Raw genomic sequence first — 15,845 nt, 5'->3', positions numbered from 1 at the left:
TGATGATCTTTAGGTAAAGTTCGAATCTGGGTCATGTGGGTTTAAAAACTAGGTCACCGGGTCAAATCAAAGGAAAAGCTTGTTAACACTCTAGAGGTCACAATTTTGGCCCAATCTTAATGAAACTTGGTCAGAATGTTACCCTCAATAAAATCTTGGACGAGTTTGATATTGGGTCATCTGGGGTCAAAAACTAGGTCACCAGGTCAAATCAAAGGAAAAGCTTGTTAACACTTTAGAGGCCACATTTATGACTGTATCTTAATGAGACTTGGTCAGAATTTTAATCTTGATGATCTTAAGGTCCAGTTTAAATCTGGGTCATGTAGGGTCAAAAACTAGGTCACCAGGTCAAATCAAAGGAAAAGTTAGTTAACACTGTAGAGGCCACATTTATGACCATATCTTAATGAAATTTGGTCAGAATGTTAATCTTGATGATTCCTAGGTCAGGTGAGCGATACAGGGCCTTCATGGCCCTCTTGTTCTCGATTAGATTAAACTATTATAATCAATGTCACTAAATATTTTGAATTACAGTCCAAGCTCCATGAAACATTCATCATCGACAGTTTTATCACGGTCAGTTTATAATCCCTACCCACAGTTATATATTCAAGCTAGCAGTTGTTTGCTTTAATTATTATTCACTGTTCCATCTTAAGATTTTAGACCTCCTATGGAAACTTTCAGTGTTGGTAAATCTACTGTATAAATAGGTGTTTTCACAGGTCAGAAAGTTCACAAAGTGCAGATTCCAGACGTTTCACGAAGGGAAATATTCGTGTATCGGCGAAAATTTAAGTGCCATACCCAAATATGTTTAGCTTTCCTTGACTTTAATGATGTGCCTTTGTGAACAAGGAAACATAATCTGGCTGAAATTTTCATGAACTTCTTGATTTTGCACAAATCATGAATATTTCCATGTTGCATACTTTTCCACTTACACAGTATGCAAGACTCTGCCAGGAGAACAACCCAAGAACTTTCTTGTTTTGGGTTTATTTCTAGGTAAAATAGGAAATAACTTTTTAAGTGTAGTAAGTTGATAACCAAAAATTAAAACTATGTTTGAAATACAGTGAATCATTTCTCAGATTACTGGAACCAGTGTTTGTAAGTGACTTGCTGTTCCTGTGTCCGCTATAGTTATATCCCATTTTGTAATACAATGTGACAGTCTTAGTAGTAACTAAATGTTTTTCCCTGTACTGTATCTACTGTAGAATTATGCAATAAAGTCTTCTCTTTCTTTAGGAAAATGCACTTTTCTGAAGATCTGCAAAAGAAGATATCTATTTCTCATGAGACAAGAGTATTCTGAATCAAATATCATAGAGAGATCATCTTGTCTCGCACCATTATTTTCTCAGCCGTCACAAGACTTCTGTATTTTATTAAAATCCCATCTTGAGTTTGAGATATATCGAAAAAGTGTATAGAATCTTATTTTGGGACAAAATGTTTGTTAACAACTCAAGGGTATGGTAGGTTCACTTAATATTTAACCATTTGCTATTTTAAACACTGTAACAGGGTCATATTCAGTAGGAATATGTTGCAAGAGTGAAAAATCATAATTTTGGTGTTTAGGGAGTGGGAGGGAGGGGATGGGGGATCAAACACAGCAAAGTCTTGAATGACTCCTTAATTCAACATACCAAAACTACATCAAAATACTTATAACAATACTTCCGAGTTGTTGAGTTTTTGCACATTTAAAAGCTGATTAGGGTAAGAATTTTTAGCCCACCATCAGATGGTGGGCTATTCAAATCACTCTGCGTCCGTGGTCCGTCGTCCTTCCGTCCGTCCGTCCGTCCGTCCTTCCGTCCGTTAACAATTTCTCGTTATCGCATCTCCTCAGAAACTACCTGGGGGATTTTGACCAAACTTTGTCAGAATGATGTATTGGTACCCTAGTTGTGTCCCCCTGAAAATCAGACTGGTTCAACAATTGTTTAGTAAGTTATGGCCCTTTGTTTATTTCTATAATTTACATAGATTTATATAGGGAAAAACTTTGAAAATCTTCTTGTCCAAAACCACAGAGCCTAGGGCTTTGATATTTGGTATGAAGCATCATCTAGTGGTCCTCTACCAAGATGATTCAAAATATTTCCTTGGGTCTAATATGGCCTCGCCCCGGGGTCACATGGTTTATATAGACTTATATAGGGAAAAACTTTGAAAAACCTCGTGTTCAAAACCACAGGGCCTAGGGCTTTGATATTTTGTATATGACATCATCTAGTGGTCTTCTACTAAGATTGTTCAAATTATCCCCCTAGGGTCAAATATGGCTCCGCCCCGGGGGTCACATGGTTAACATAGACTTACATAGGGAAAAATGTTGAAAATCTTCTTGTCCAAACCACAAAGCCTAGGGCTTCGGCATTTGTAATGTAGCATCATCTAGTGGTTCTCTACCAAGTTTGTTCAAATTATCCCCCTAGGGTCAAATATGGCCCCGCCCTGGGGGGTCACATGGTTCATATAGACTTATATAGGGAAAACATTTTAAAATCTTCTTGTCAATAACCTACAACATTCAAATTTGGACCACATGTATGGTTTTGAGTGGCAAGATGAACCTTGACATGAGTTGACCTTGATTTTGACCTTGTGACCTACTTTCACATTTCTGTAGCTACAGCCTTCAAATTTGGACCACTTGAATAGTTTTGTGCACTGAAAAAAACTTTGACCTTGACTTTGACCTAGTGACCTACTTTCACATTTTTGAAGGTACAGGCTTCAAATTTGGACCACATGCATAGTTTCGTGTTCTGAATTGGAATTCGACCTTGATTTTGACCTACTGACCTACTTTCACATTTCTCAAACTACAGCCTTCAAATTTGGACCACATGCATAGTTTTGTGTACGGAAACAAACTTTGACCTTTACATTGACCTAGTGACCTACTTTCACACTTTTGAAGGTACAGGCTTCAAATTTGGAACACATGCATAGTTCTGTGTTCCGAAATAAAATTTGACCTTGATTTTGACCTAGTGACCTACTTTCACATTTCTCAAGCTACAGCCTTCAAATTTGGACCACATGCATAGTTTTGTGTACCGAAATGAACTTTGACCTTAAGATTGACCTAGTGACCTACTTTCACATTTCTGTAGCTACAGGCTTCAAATTTAGACCACATGCATAGGATTGTGTACCGAAACAAACTTTGACCTTGATTTTGACCTAGTGACCTACTTCCACATTTTTGAAGGTACAGGCTTTAAATTTGGACCACATGCATAAATTTGTGTTCTGAAGTGTAATTTGACCTTGATTTTGACCTAGTGACCTACTTTCACATTTCGTCCTTGAAATTGATCTAGTGACCTACTTTCACATTTCTCAAGCTACAGCTTTCGAATTTGGACCACATGCAAAGTGTTGTGTACGGAAATGAAATTTGACCTTGAGCTAGTCAGTAAGTCTTGAAATTTGGAACACTCAAAAATGGCACATTGGTGGGCGCCAAGATCACTCTGTGATCTCTTGTTTTTTAACAAGTTATGTGTCCCACCACACAGTGGTGTGGGAGACATATTGATTTACTCCTGTCTGTGTGTGTGTCTGTCACAAAGCTTGTCCGCACTCTTTAAGTTGAACATTTCTCATCCGATCTTCACCAAACTTGAACAAAATGTGTTTGACCATAAGACCTCGGCCAAGTTCGATAACAAGCCAAATCGGCCAAGAGACTTCGGAATTATGGCCCTTGAACATAATTACCAACAACTACCGGTGCAGCATTGTAGACTGGTTACTCAACTCCACTACCGCCGGTACAGCATTGTAGACCGTGCAGCATTGTAGATCAGTTACCACTACCGACACAGCATTGTAGACCGGTTACTCCAACATGTGAATACCAATAGGCCACAAACAGTATACAAAGACAGACTTACTATTCAGATGATTAGGCAGTTGTGGGAGACATGCACTTTTCTCAAAAGCACCTCTAGTTTCTCAGTGTATTCAGTTGAGAGCATAGAGTGGTGATTCTAACTGGAATTCAGGTGTGAACTTTGACTGCAGTCATATAAACTAGTAGAAATACCTCACAAAGTATAGTTACTACATCAGTTGAAGATGCACATTATAAACAATTATCTGTTTCAGGACAAGAGAAAGAAGATCTCGTTCCCGAGAACGTGATCGTGACAGGGAACGTGAAAAGAGGAGTCGCCACAGATCAAGAAGTCGGGATAGAGAATATCGGGAACGAAGCCGAGAAAGAGATAGTCGTAGAGAGTATGAAGAAAGACATAGAGAGAGTCGAAGTGATCGGCGGGACAGTGACAGAGATAGAGAGAGGGAACGTGAATATAGAAGTAGTCGTCATTAGATGGCATGATGAATATTTTTAATATTAATTTGTAAGTATAACAGTATATACTTGTATCAGGGTGCAAGTTTGCTGCAGGTTTCAGTAAAAGTAATCTAGCTTTTTATTGAAATTTGCAGAAAATTTATTACAGTGCCATATATTAAAATATTTTTTTTGAGGGTTATTTGAAAATGTCTTGTTATGCTGTGTTTATTTAGATTTCACTTGCTTGAAAGTTGTTCAAGAATTTGCTGGATGTTCTTATTACCAGTTTAAAGGTAAGTGGAGTTTGTTGATTTGTAAGACTTTATACTAAGTTTTATTTCTGATGCAAGCAGGATATATAAATATGTTAAGTATGCCCAGTTAGGTGCAATGTGTTAACTTAATCTATTATTTATTTCAGCCGAAAATACGGAGGTGCTCAGATTTTGGTGCTTCCTAGCTTTTAAAGATCTCATAGAAAATTCTCAAGGGCTCAAGCAGGGAACCAGATGCAGATTTTGCCGCAGTTTTTTTTTTTTTCCATGGCTTTGTTTCTGTTGTGTAATATATACAGTTAGAATGCTGGGTTGCTTTGTAGTTTAAAAAAAAGTAAAGAAACAAAGTAATTGAAGGTAAATTTCAGAAAAATTTGTAGGATATATAATTAAAGTGTAATAATTTGTTCAGTTATTTTGTTAGTGGTACTGCCCTGTGTTAAATGAATTCTTAAATATCTTCGTTGAATGTTAAAAAGTGAGGTATTTAAAATGTGTATGAGCCTGTGTGGCCAAGCAATGTGACATTGTTGCGAGAATTATAGCAGGAAATATTCTATGACCAGTTGGTGGTTCTACTTAGATTCCTACCAATTGTGGTGTCTACTGGTCTTGGTGCGTACTCATTGTGGTGTCTACTGGTCGTGGTGCGTACAGATCTTGGTGTGTACTCATTGTTGAGTCTTCCTTCACTAGTAATATTATAGTTGGAAGTCTCCATGTGAAAAGTTGACTATAAGACTTCATTCTAAAGATTTTTACGTATAAAAAAAGAAAGAAATCACTTATTTCATAAGGTTGCTTATAGCACAGAACTGAATCGAACAGTTAAATTCTAACCTCTTAAGACGTGATGGTCTGCAGGCAATTTGATTTTTTTAAATGTATTTTTGTTAGTTTTATTTGTATGAAAATACAAAATAAGAGTGTGCTTTTTTTATAAAATAAAATTTACAATAGATGTGTGGAAAACATGTATATATGATAATTTATATATTTTTTGTGCTTAAAATTAGAAAATGTTAACAGTGGCTATTTTAAAATGTGTTGTTGAAGAAATTTAGAACACCAGCATACTGTGTTGTTCTGTATTGATAGAGCATCGCAGTAGCTTATAGCGTTTTACCTGTCTATATATTACCTTTTGCTTCTAAGTATTGATATAAATGAATATCTGTAAAGTTTATATTTATCATTATAGACTGTATGCTTTAACTATCTGTACCTTCTAAATTTGACTGCATTCAAGAGAAGCTCATATACAGAATGAAACAAAGCAACCCAGCTATTTGACGTTAACATCAGTTGTTAATTTGCATTGCAAACACTAACTGTTTTCTGATTTTATATTTAGAAAACAAGTTTGTTTTTGGCTTCTTACCAGTGATCAGTAAAAATATGAAATTTCCATTGTTTAAAAACTTAAAACCTATCCCAAAATAGTATGAAAGTCATGAAAACAGTTTGTTTGCAATACAAGCAATTAAATCTGTATGAACTGCACTTTAACCTGGAAGAATTGTTTCAATAATATGGAACATTGTCCATGTGTTTACATCTGTAGTCTTGTAAAACTTTGTTTGAAGGGTGTTAAAAGTTGATAAACATAGGTTGATTTTCTAGAGCAAATAACTATAAATCGAAAGGTCACAAGCTTGATCTCTGGGTCTGGCGTATGTTCTGCATAACTATACAAGACAGGGTGTGTCTGAATTCAATGTGGGGTAGTTGTCAGTGTCCTCTGGAGAAAAACTTAGTACTGGTTCAGAATCTGGGAACACTGGTCAAGTTAAGTGACCACCATTATATAACTGAAACATTGCTCAAACATCAAATAAACATGCAGCTTGAGCAAAAACCTTTTGTTTAAACAATTGACTGATGTAGGCTCGAGGAAATACCCACATTTTTAATAGTCATAAATAAGATTCAATTTTAATGTCCTTTCATGTACACATTCCAATAAGTTACTGGTAATAACATTCATCATTGTGATTTTCAAGAAAGAACTATTTAACATCTTGTCTTGTCACAGATGTATTTATTTCTTATAGGAAATTCAAATCATATATGTATATCGTTCTAGTTTGGAGATATTTTGATAGGTGTTTACTATAGCAGTTAGTTAGCTTGTTAGATAACAACTTAACATTATCACATCTCTTATACATTCAACTTTGCCTTGTCAAAAATTTTAGCTTGTAAATGATATATAACAATAATATATGTGCAGAAGTATAAAGAACTGTGCAAGAACTGTGTATTCTCAAATGAAAACTATATATATTTCCCTGTAGGAAATATATATATATAGAGAGAGAGAGAGAGAGAGAGAGAGAGAGAGATGCAGATTAAGTAGTTTTACCAATATATAGTATTAAGTGGAAGAGATTGAGATTTCATATAGAAAAAACTTTGTCGGGATTCTGAACACCACTATAATATTTTATACTTACATTATCATAAGTCATTTGTAAGTGTGTATAGATGTCAAAATCATGTATGTTAGCATGTAGTGATATATATCTGACCATTTTTAGCTTTACCTGTCACAAAGTGACAAGGTGAGCTTTTGTGATCGCATGGCGTCCGTCGTCTGTCCGTGCGCGTGTGCGTGCGTAAACTTTTGCTTGTGACCACTCTAGAGGTCACATTTTTCATGGGATCTTTATGAAAGTTGGTCAGAATGTTCATCTTGATGATATCTAGGTCAAGAAAGAAACTGGGTCACGTGCGGTCAAAAACTAGGTCAGTAGGTCTAAAAGTAGAAAAACCTTGTGACCTCTCTAGAGGCCATATTTTTCATGAGATCTTCATGAAAATTGGTCAGAATGTTCACCTTGATGATATCTAGGTCAAGTTCGAAACTGGGTCACGTGGGGTCAAAAACTAGGTCAGTAGGTCTAAAAAAGAAAAACCTTGTGACCTCTCTAGAGGCCATATTTCTCAATGAATCTTCATGAAAATTGGTCAGAATGTTCACCTTGATGATATCTAGGTCAGGTTTGAAACTGGGTTACGTGCGGTCAAAAACTAGGTCAGTAGGTCTAAAAATAGAAAAACCTTGTGAAGTCTCTAGAGGTCATGTTTCTCAATGGATCTTTATGAAAATTGATCAGAATGTTCCTCTTGATGATATCTAGGTCAAGTTCGAAACTGGGTCACGTGCGGTCAAAAACTAGGTCAGTAGGTTGAAAAATAGAAAAACCTTGTGACCTCTCTAGAGGCCATATTTTTCATGAGATCTTCATGAAAATTGGTGAGAATGTTCACCTTGATGATATCTAGGTCAGATTCAGAAGTGGGTCACGTGCCTTCAAAAACTAGGTCATTAGGTCAAGTAATAGAAAAACCTTGTGACCTCTCTAGAGGTCATATTTTTCAATGGATCTTCATGAAAATTGATCAGAATTTTTTATCTTGATGATATCTAGGTCACATGTGCTCAAAAACTAGATCACTATGTCAAATAATAGAAATAACGATGTCGTACTCAGTTCAACACTAGGTCATGTGGGGATAGGTGAGCAATTCAGGACCATCATGGTCCTCTTGTTTACAATTTACTTACTGAAAGGGGTCGAGTGAGTGTTTAAGGTCGTTGACTATGAATGACTTGTCTTCAAGTGTTGTAATGTGAGGAAGCCATACAGCTGACTTGGAAGGTCGGTGCTTATACCAAGGGGTCTGTCTGTGTGGAAGGTGAGTGGTTATACTCAGTGGTCCATCTGTGGAAGGTTGGTGGTTATACCCAGGGGCCAGTCTGGGTGGAAGGTCGGTAATTATACCAAGGGGTATGTCTGTGTGGAAGGTTGGTGGTTATACCCAGGGTTCTGTCTGTGTGGAAGGTCGGTGGTTATACCCAGGGGTCTGTCTGCGTGGAAGGTCGGTGGTTATACCCAGGGGTCTGTCTGCGTGGAAGGTCGGTGGTTATACCCAGGGGTCTGTCTGCGTGGAAGGTCGGTGGTTATACCCAGGGGTCTGTCTGCGTGGAAGGTGGGTGGTTATACCCAGGGGTCTGTCTGCGTGGAAGGTGGGTGGTTATACCCAGGGTTCTGTCTGCGTGGAAGGTGGGTGGGGTCTGTCTGCGTGGAAGGTTGGTGGTTATACCCAGGGTTCTGTCTGCGTGGAAGGTTGGTGGTTATATCAAGGGGTCTGTCTGCGTGGAAGGTGGGTGGGGTCTGTCTGCGTGGAAGGTGGGTGGGGTCTGTCTGCGTGGAAGGTGGGTGGTTATACCCAGGGGTCTGTCTGCGTGGAAGGTGGGTGGGGTCTGTCTGCGTGGAAGGTTGGTGGTTATACCAAGGGGTCTGTCTGCGTGGAAGGTTGGTAGTTATACCAAGGGGTCTGTCTGTACCTGAAATAATGTCTAGAGGAGAATCTGGTGTCTTTCTCCATCATTCAAACTGGAAAGTCCTCATATATGTCATAAAGTGTGTCAGTGTCAGTCAACAGAAACAAAACAGTACATAATATATGTATTTTCATCTAAAGTTCTTGTGTATGTGATATCTCTCTGAATGTTTTCTGCAATTTTAGTTGCATTTTAATGTGTTGTCTTAGAGTGAAAGGAAAATCGTGGATTTTCGTATTAAATGATAGCTTTGATGTTCTATGTAAACTGGTCTAGAGATACTTTAGCACTTCTTGTATATTATTTTCTAGTCACAAAAATAATATCTATTTGTTTTAATTACAACATTATAATAAATTGTAAGGCTTTTCATTGACAGCATTTTTTGTTAACTTTGAGGGGTTTTCAAAAGAATATGAAGATCTAGGGCAAAAAAGTATGTGTAGTTGCATTCATGCTCTTTTCTGTTATTTCTAATGAATGCATGTGTCTTATACTTGTTTGTGAAGAGACTTGAGTCTTTTGGGTATAGGTACACGGGTTCAGTTATTTCCAAATTTGGGTCGGTGAATTATTCATTCTAGAGTACACAAACAAGAAAGATTCTTTAAAACTTTGGGTAGACTATACCCTTAGTATGAAAAAAACTGTTGTAAACTCTAATATGAACTGTAAAACAAAATACTTCATACAGCACAATGATATTCTGAAAGAAATAAGCAGGTCTGTTACATATGCAGGCTAGTAGTGAGTGAGAGAAGAACTGTGCCAGTTTGTGTAAGAATGTGCAACTGTTTCCTTATAATAGACTTGTGCAATGTTGAAATGGTGAACAATTATTGTAGAAAAATAAGTAAGGCACTAGAGTGTGATAATGGAGATAATATAATACCAACAGGCAGGAGCCTAGACGGGTATAGTTTTCGCTATGTATAAATAAAATTTTAATTATAAGTGCAATATAGATTTACATAGTATGCTGAGCACATTCCATACATTTATATATTTCATACTCGAATAATACATTGCCATTTATTTGTAGTGTGTATATAATTTTACGCTAGCTTTAATTAATGTTTAATATTATCAGTATTGCTAATTGTTTTTTTTTTTATTTGGTGGAATTTTTATTTGTTTGAAATCTTTGTTTTACTTGTTAGTTAAACCAGGTTTCAGTTTTAACTTCCTTTATGACTTTGCTACATATTTACCCACAGTGCCATGAGTCTTTCATAACTACCTGTGATAACCATATATTCGTCAAATTACCTTTTATCTACCTATCACAATGTGTTCCCATGCTTTATCAATAATTGAATGCTTCAAATCTTGAGCCTTTTACACTCAAGGTCTGTTATTCTGTTCGATTGACATTAGATTTGATAAGAGTAAGTGTTAAGATTTAGGATTCTACTAACAGGTTGTTGTATGTTATACTAACATAAACTTGAGTTTCAGGGACAGATGAGCCAGACCATGTATCCAGATTTGCTGTTTGTATATATTATAATGTGGCATGTTGTTAAATTTCTTTGAATGCATGATATACACAAAATGTGTTTCTATTTATATCTTTGCAAATCAGTGTGAAACTTGTGCAGTTGTATGATGTTGATTAAGCAGGGCTTCAGGTTTCAGGCTATCAGGCCCACTTGTTTATCGCAGTGGGAAGAACAGTCCGTAGATTGTGAGGTCACTATTTCAGTCTCCAAGTGGGGAGAACAGTCCGTAGATTGTGAGGTCACTATTTCAGTCTCCAAGTGCGGAGAACAATCCGTAGTTTGTAAGGTCACTATTTCAATCTCCAAGTGGGAGAACAATCCATAGATTGTGAGGTCACTATTTCAGTCTCCAAGTGGGAAGAACACTCCGTAGATTGTGAGGTCACTACTTCAGTCTCCAAGTGGGAAGGACAGTCCATAGATTGTGAGGTCACTACTTCAGTCTCCAAGTGGGGAGAACAGTCCGTAGATTGTGAGGCCACTATTTCAGTCTCCAAGTGGGGAGAACAGTCCGTAGATTGTGAGGTCACTATTTCAGTCTCCAAGTGGGGAGAACAGTCCGTAGATTGTGAGGTCACTATTTCAGTCACCAAGTGGGGGAGGACAGTCCGTAGATTGTGAGGTCACTATTTTAGTCTCCAGGTGGGATGTGTATGCTGTGATGATTTGATTGGGGACATTTTCTTAGAATTCATTTGTGCTCCATCCCTTGATTCAGGTGGAGAAGTTGGCAGTTGCTTGTGGAGAACTGGTTTGTTCTGGTACAGATTGCAAAACAATATTGTTAAGTCAAATGAAGTACTATTATAAACCATGCTGGATCTAAAAACCAAACACAGTGATAACTTTAAGCCCTGCTTAAAATTGGTAAGGTAATTTTAGGGGTCATAATGAAACTATTGTTTAAACAGGTTTCCACTGCTTAAAGATAGAGTTTTATGTGAAACTATTATGTATGTTCCTGTTTGTAGAAGTAAATACAATAGTTTCACAGTTTTATAAGAGAACATTCTGTTTAAATATTGAAATGCTTTCTTGTAGATTAAAGTCATGCTGGTTTTATTCAAAGTGAATGAATCCAGTATGAATCTGTGAAACAATGTGTATATTGATAGAATTACATCATTTAAAGGTATGATTATGTACAAGTATAGACCTCGGTTGAGGGTTAGTTTTCTGTCCTGTTAAATTGACTTTGATTTGGTACAAAGTCTTCCATCAGTATAATTTTCATCTGGGCTTGTTTATTTCACAGCATGGTGTTTAATTGATGCACAGGAAATCAAATGAATAATATCAGTACAAAGTGGCTGAACAGAAAACTGTCCTAACTTGCTAAAAATAAAGAACAAGTTAGAACAGTTTCTGTTCAATCCTTGATTTGTAGATGTAGCAGATGGTAAACCTAATTGCTGATCAGTTACATGATATGTTTCAATATATAAAACAAAATTCTTGTGAAAAATACTGACATTGTAAGGTCACTGATTGGTTGTTATTTTTTCCTAACCTGCTTCGAGGTATTTCTGCTGCAATTTATTACATGTAAAAGTAACTAAGTTATTGCTTTTTGTATTATTCATAATTTTGCTGTCTGTTTTAATAGTAAAAACTGTAGTTTTGATTTTCTGAATTATATATTAAACTGTTGCAAGTTAAAGCGAATAATCAGAGATATTTTACATTTTATGTTTAGTTCAACACCTCATGATATTTTTTATTCTAAATTATGATGAAACTTTGCTGTAAGAACCAAGAGCTTGTTAGACAATAGAATCTTGAAATTTTCTAATGGTTCATGAAGTAGATTGGGAAATATTTGAAATATAGAAATGGTAATTTATAGTGCATTTCTATGATATATAACTGTAATGAAATAATGTAAATAAATGTTTGTTTTCATGATTGCCCTGGAATAGATTTGAGGTCACTTGTGGTGTATGACAAACTTAAAACCTGTCACTGGGCTGTTTTGAAATCAAATTTTTATGAGCAGTAAATGAAACTGGCACCAATGAAGTAGTCTTATATGTCTTGCAAGGATTGATCTGGTATTGGTATTGACATTTTGTACCATGCTAAAGATAACATGGTTATAATTATAAGAGTATGTTGCACCTAGCTGGCAGCAGTACTTTTATAACAAAACTACACATAGGCAAACAGGGTTGATTTAAAAGTGTATTGATATACATTAAGTTTTCTAATTGTTCGTGTGCACATATCAGAAAGCAGTGCATTTCTGTGCTTAAAAGTGATAATATTTAATATAATTATATGATGTGTTGAACGTAGTTCTATTAGTATTTTCTCTATGTTTTTGTAAACCTGCGCAGTCCGTTCTCACCTAAATGTTTCTTATTGAATTATTTACGAGAACTGTTTGGTATAAATGAGTTGAGTGTTCTCTAAAGTTGATACAGTTATTTAACATTATTAATTAATCAAAAGATAGAGTCAAAGGTAAGGTTGATTGTTTTAAAGTAGTAGTAGATGATGGAATGTGAGCCAGCAATTTAAAGCTGCAACTTCTGTAGTTTGAACTAATGACAATTATGTTGAGACTTTTCATTTGTTTAAATTGTAAGATTGAAATATCTTTCACCAAGTGAATATCAAATGCAATATTTTCATGTGTCTCGGTTATAAGTGAAAATGCAAAATCTTGTGATAACAGTGAAAGGTATTTTTATCTCGCAGTTAAGTTTTTTTTCATGCATTTTCAATGGTTTTTACCAAATCATACCCCATTACCTGCTCAACATCACACACAAAGTATACTTACGTTCAAAAAAAGTTGAATAATACTTCTAGATCTTTTAGATTTCTTTTACTTTGAGTACGATGAAGCATTATATCTGTATTTTTATACATTTATATCTATATTTGTCTGAATCTTGAAATTTCTGATTATTTATAATTCATATAATGGTGTTCTGTACCAGTGAAAATTACAAAAATGAAAATTCAACTGTTTGAAACAGCAGTGTTGTGAAATAACATGAAATATTATATACCCTTCTCAAAGGCGCTCATTTGATTGGTCGAAATGAGTGCGCGCGTGGGTCCGCAAAAACCGATATTGACCTGCAAAAGTGATAATGGCTCTTGTGATATCACATTTTCTTATATATGTGAAATATAGGCCAGTCAGATGAGTGCATTTGAGAAGGACATATAATATAACAATTATAGACTTATGTTTTGGTCAATATGTGTTTTTACAGACCTGTAAAAATGATATTGACCACTGCCCTTGGTCAGTATCATTTTTACAGGTCCGTAAAAACACATATTGACCGAAACATAAGTCAATAACTGTATAATAATTACTTGACCTTTTTTATATTGGAGATTTTCACAAAGTCTAAGGAAATGAAATAAAAAAAATGTCACATCTTCGGGTTCACATGAAAGGGTTGATTATGAAGAAATATATACTAAAATGTTTATAGTTGAAATATTTGCATGTTAATTCTTTAAAAAAAAAACACTATTTCTTGTACTTGTTTGACTGTCCATTGTATGGTCGAAGGAACGTAACAAGTGACTTTGGTCAAACCCATCTGTAACAAGATTTTTCTAAATTTAGGACATTGATTTTCATATTATACATCATTTTAAAGAACTCCAAGAGTAATAGAAACTTTCAAAATATCTTGATTAGTTTTGAATTAAATGTCAAGAACAGTAGGGTATTTTGCATTTTATCACATGTTTGACGTTGCCAGAGTGAAATTAAGCCGTTACATAAATTTGCTATTGCACTAGTGTAATAAAGCTTCGATGTTTGTGTCGTTTTAAGCATAGAAGGTAGTCAAATTTTCTGGTCTGTAATAGGTAAAGTAAAAAAAAAGAAATTGATGTTTCTGCAGGAAACGCATGTGATCAAAAGAATATTACATTTTTTTTAGTACTACACAGAAATGTTCCCTATGATTAGACTATGTGTCGTGCACATGACCCTTTGTTGTCCATCAAAGGTCAAGATCACTATTGAAAGAATTGTTTTTTCACCAGTAGGGGACTTAGGTGTTGCCACTGCAATACTCAGTCACTTATTTGCTGAGGATTTGTTATAAAATTTCCAGGGTTGTGGGAGGGGTCTTAGTAATTTCCCTGTTAACATTTTGTAAAATTTTAACCATCTTCATGAAAAATACATTGGACATATTTAAGAAGTCAGTTCTGTAAATTTAAACTAACCACTCTCCCACTCTTGGAGACCTTTAGAACAATGTATAACTAATAGTTGAAAATCTTATGAAATACAGCCATCATGAAAAATCCTGTTACGGACTTTATGGATGAAACAGTAGTGTTATTTAATGCAAGTGTGATGTCAATGTGAGGGAGGTGATATATGATGTGACAATCAATTTATAAGTGTCTGTTAGTGTGTTCTGGGGTTGAAAGGGGACTACATAAGTGATTAGAGTATTAAGAAGTCTCCAACTGCTCAGTAGGTAGAGTGATACAGTGTGAGTTTGATCTCCAGGCAAATGTTCTCCCAGGCAAATGTTCTCCCTTATGGTTTGACAGTAGACATTTTGGCTGAAGATACTCATCTTCTACTCCTGTTGTTTATGTAGTGATATCAGTTACTTACGGAGAACAGGTGATGGTTTATGAGGGAGTGTTATTACAACAGGTTATGGTTTATGAGGGAGTGTTATCAGTTACATATTGAGAACAAGTTCTTTATGCTTGTTGGGATACCACTTACTATTTGAGAACAAGTTACGGTAAATATAGGGCGTTCTCAGTTACTGTCTGGGTACAGGTTATGGTTAAATGTGGGAGGATGTTACCTGTTACTGAGAACAGGTTATGGTTAAATGTGGGGATGTTATCTGTTACTGAGAACAGGTTATGGTTAAATGTGGGGGATGTTATCTGTTACTGAGAACAGGTTATGGTTTATAGAGTGGGGGATGTTATCTGTTACTGAGAACAGGTTATCGTTTATAGAGTGGGGGTTTTAATCAGTTACTGAGAACAGGTTATCGTTTATAGAGTGGGGGATGTTATCTGTTACTGAGAACAGGTTATCGTTTATAGGGTGGGGGTGTTAATCTGTTACTGAGAACAGGTTGTAGTTTATGTGGGGATGTTATCAGTTACTGACTGAGAGAACAGGTTATGGTTTATGTGGGGGATGTTATTAGTTACTGTCTGAGAGTTCAGGTTATGGTTTATGTGGGGGTGTTGTCAGTTACTGACTGAGAACAGGTTATAGTTTATTTGTGAATGTTACCAGTTACTGACAGAAAGAGCAGGTTATTGTGTGTGTGTTGGGGGTGGGGGTGTTAATCAGTTACTGACTGAGAAAAGGGTTATGGTGTATTTGGGGATGTTATCAAGTTACTGATGGAAAGAAC

General features: G+C 35.9%; 1 protein-coding gene across 11 annotated transcripts in view; it reads left to right on the top strand.

Moving 5' to 3' along the window:
• Positions 1 to 15,845, top strand: part of LOC128550331 (cleavage and polyadenylation specificity factor subunit 6-like) — a 33,408-nt gene that overhangs the window by 14,841 nt on the left and 2,722 nt on the right. For 3 of the 11 annotated variants that reach the window (XM_053529186.1, XM_053529187.1, XM_053529183.1), the window contains exons 9-10: positions 541 to 582; positions 4,144 to 4,400. In XM_053529186.1, coding sequence (XP_053385161.1) covers positions 541 to 582; positions 4,144 to 4,369 — 268 coding nt within the window. In that variant the 3' untranslated portion in view covers positions 4,370 to 4,400. Of the gene's footprint in view, positions 1 to 540; positions 583 to 4,143; positions 4,401 to 4,757; positions 12,273 to 15,845 lie in introns of those variants that run through there. The other 8 variants (XR_008368216.1, XR_008368215.1, XR_008368214.1 and 5 more) reach the window with 8 other exon arrangements.

Source organism: Mercenaria mercenaria, chromosome 17 (genome assembly GCF_021730395.1).
Source record: "Mercenaria mercenaria strain notata chromosome 17, MADL_Memer_1, whole genome shotgun sequence".
NCBI lineage: Eukaryota > Metazoa > Mollusca > Bivalvia > Venerida > Veneridae > Mercenaria > Mercenaria mercenaria.
The sequence above is the reverse complement of the archived record's forward strand: the minus strand, read 5'-3'. Positions and strand labels throughout refer to the sequence as shown.